This window comes from Geospiza fortis, unplaced genomic scaffold (genome assembly GCF_000277835.1).
Source record: "Geospiza fortis unplaced genomic scaffold, GeoFor_1.0 scaffold172, whole genome shotgun sequence".
Lineage (NCBI taxonomy): Eukaryota > Metazoa > Chordata > Aves > Passeriformes > Thraupidae > Geospiza > Geospiza fortis.
Genome location: NW_005054309.1, coordinates 1,329,259 through 1,331,582, shown reverse-complemented (window position 1 = coordinate 1,331,582; position 2,324 = coordinate 1,329,259). Strand labels below are relative to the sequence as shown.

General features: G+C 61.1%; 1 protein-coding gene across 1 annotated transcript in view; it reads right to left on the bottom strand.

The window, feature by feature from the left end:
• The window catches only part of CLDN1 (claudin 1), an 11,236-nt gene extending 8,918 nt beyond the window's left edge, over positions 1-2,318 (bottom strand). The window contains exon 1 of the mRNA XM_005418958.1: positions 2,184-2,318. Within this exon, the coding sequence (XP_005419015.1) occupies positions 2,184-2,313 (130 nt within the window). The 5' untranslated portion in view covers positions 2,314-2,318. The remainder of the gene's footprint in view (positions 1-2,183) is intronic.
• Between the last annotated feature and the right edge of the window lie 6 nt (positions 2,319-2,324).

Below are 2,324 nucleotides of genomic sequence, written 5' to 3'. Positions count from 1 at the left end.
AGGGAGCTCTCCACTGCCCCTGTCCCAGTGTGTGGCTGTTGATTTGGTATAAACAGTTTGGGGTGTTTTTTTGGTTTTTTTTTTTTTGGCACCTCCACCCAAACCAGAACTGCTGGTCCCGACCCAGGCCTATGCGACCGCAAGACCTTGAAGGGACACCAGGAGGTGAAACGAAAGATAAAGTGTATGTCCCCAGGCATGATCTGCCTAAAAGTGGGAAAGGCACAGCCTAAGCAAGCTGAGGGAGCACAAGAATGAGGAGCCCTTTTGCCAGCCCTCACTGATTTCCGTGAGGATAACACACCCTATGATCTCCCTGTTATTTGAGAATTCTCAGGCATACCGTCCTGCAGAGCTCGGCGAGAACAGAAAAGGCCACCACAAGCTCAGCCTCGGTCCCTGTCACTCCCTCCCCCCGAAGAGAAGAGGCCGCATTGTTGGCCGGACAAAGGTGAGGGGAGCAGCTCGTTTCACCGCTCGGCCATGAATGGCCAGGTCAGGAGGGCCTGGGGCAGGTTTTTGGGGAGCCTGTTCAAGGCAGGCTCCATTTACAGCACAATGGGCTGCACGCAGCCCCCGAGGCAAGGTTACCTTTCGCAAGCCATCCGGGGGGGGATGGAGATTCCTCAGCCACTGCTGGCATCTTCGCCCCCCACCCCCAGTGAGAGATAAGAGGATTGAAGCTGAGCTGACACATAATTAGCAGCCCGAGCAGTCCGGACGGCGCGCCCAGCCCTGCCCCGATCAGCACAGCCCCGCACCCTGCCAGTGCCGAGTGGGTGCGAAGCGCTCCCGATGGGCGCCACCCGCACCTCCTGCGGAGCTCTGGGGCAGGGAACAGCCGGGACAGACGTGGGCTGGCCGCGAAGGTGGCTCCGGCTTCACCGCCTGACACACGGGAAGGGCTGGTGGCAATCGGACTCGGGGACACTCCCCGCCGACATCGGTTTACGTGAAACTGCCTGCTCATTCTTTTGGGAAAGAGAAGGTGACCAAGGTGGCAATTATTATTTTATTAATTAGGGAGGGATGAGGGTGTTCCAGGACTCGCGATGACACGAGGTATTGAGAAAGTAGTACATTTGTTTTAACCCCTTTAGGTATCACCCTAAATCATCTGCCCCAGCGCTCTAGAAATAGCCCTCTCTGAGGCTCCAGCTCGGCTTGAGCACCCGAATGATCCCCAGCCAGCCAGGCTGGTGCCCCCGTGCCACCCCAGCCAGCCAGGCTGCAGCTCCTGCCTGCACGACATGGCTTCGCCGTCCCAGGACAAGATAAGAGACGCACAGATTATCTTGGCATACCGGCCTGCCTAAAAACTCCAGGCAGTGCTACCTGGGCAGGAGGCCAGCTCACCTGCCAGCCCTCAGCTTAAAAGCCCCGCGGGAGCAGCAGCGACTTTCTCAGAGAACAAAAGACCAAAACAGCCAAAGGCAAACAGGAACCGTGCTCCAAGAGCCCACTCCGGCCACGCTGCTGAGCGCTGCTGCCCAGCGACGGCAGCCCAGTCCCTGGGCTGGACCTCCACAGCCAGAAGCTCTTGTTCGCAAACACGGCGCTTTCCGGAACGCACGTACAGAATCTCACCCTTCCTCCCTCCGGGGCACTTTTGGGGGGGACTGGCAGCGGGCAGGGGGATGCGGGGCAGCTCCGGCGCCTGCCCGAGCACTGCCCCTGGAGCGGCCCCACTTCCATCCCGGGGAGGCGGCACTGCCGGGGGTGCCCCAAAGGACAGTCACCGGGGAGTGACCCTCAGCTCCGGGGGACAGACCTAGCGGGGAGCCCCAAGAGAGACGTATCCGACCTCCGACAGGGTGAGGAGTCATGAAAGAGACGGGGGACCCCGAGCCCTGCGCCTTCAACCCTGAAGGGACAGGCTGAGTAAATTCAACGGGACAGAGACCGTGAGACCCGACAGCAGCGGCATCCCCAACGCGACAGGCACCCGGGTGGGGGCGAGGGGACGACGGCTGAGATGGGACATTGGACGTGCAATAGGACTGGCAAACCCAGTCCAAATAGTTCAGCCTGAACTTCGACGCGACCGACACGGCCGCGGGGTAATGACCCTGCGGGACTGGTCCCCTCCGCCCCGACCGAAGCAAGAGGCGCTGGGGCGGCGGGCACGGCCCCGACGGGACGGACACCCCGACACCCTCACCACCTTCCCAGCCCCAACTTACCTTCCAGCTTGAGCAGCGAGTCGTACACCTTGCACTGGATCTGCCCCGTGCTCTGCATGGCGCACGACATCCACAGCCCCTCGTAGAGCGCCTGGGCCGTGACGATGTTGTCCCCCGCGTAGGATGCCATCTTCCACTGGG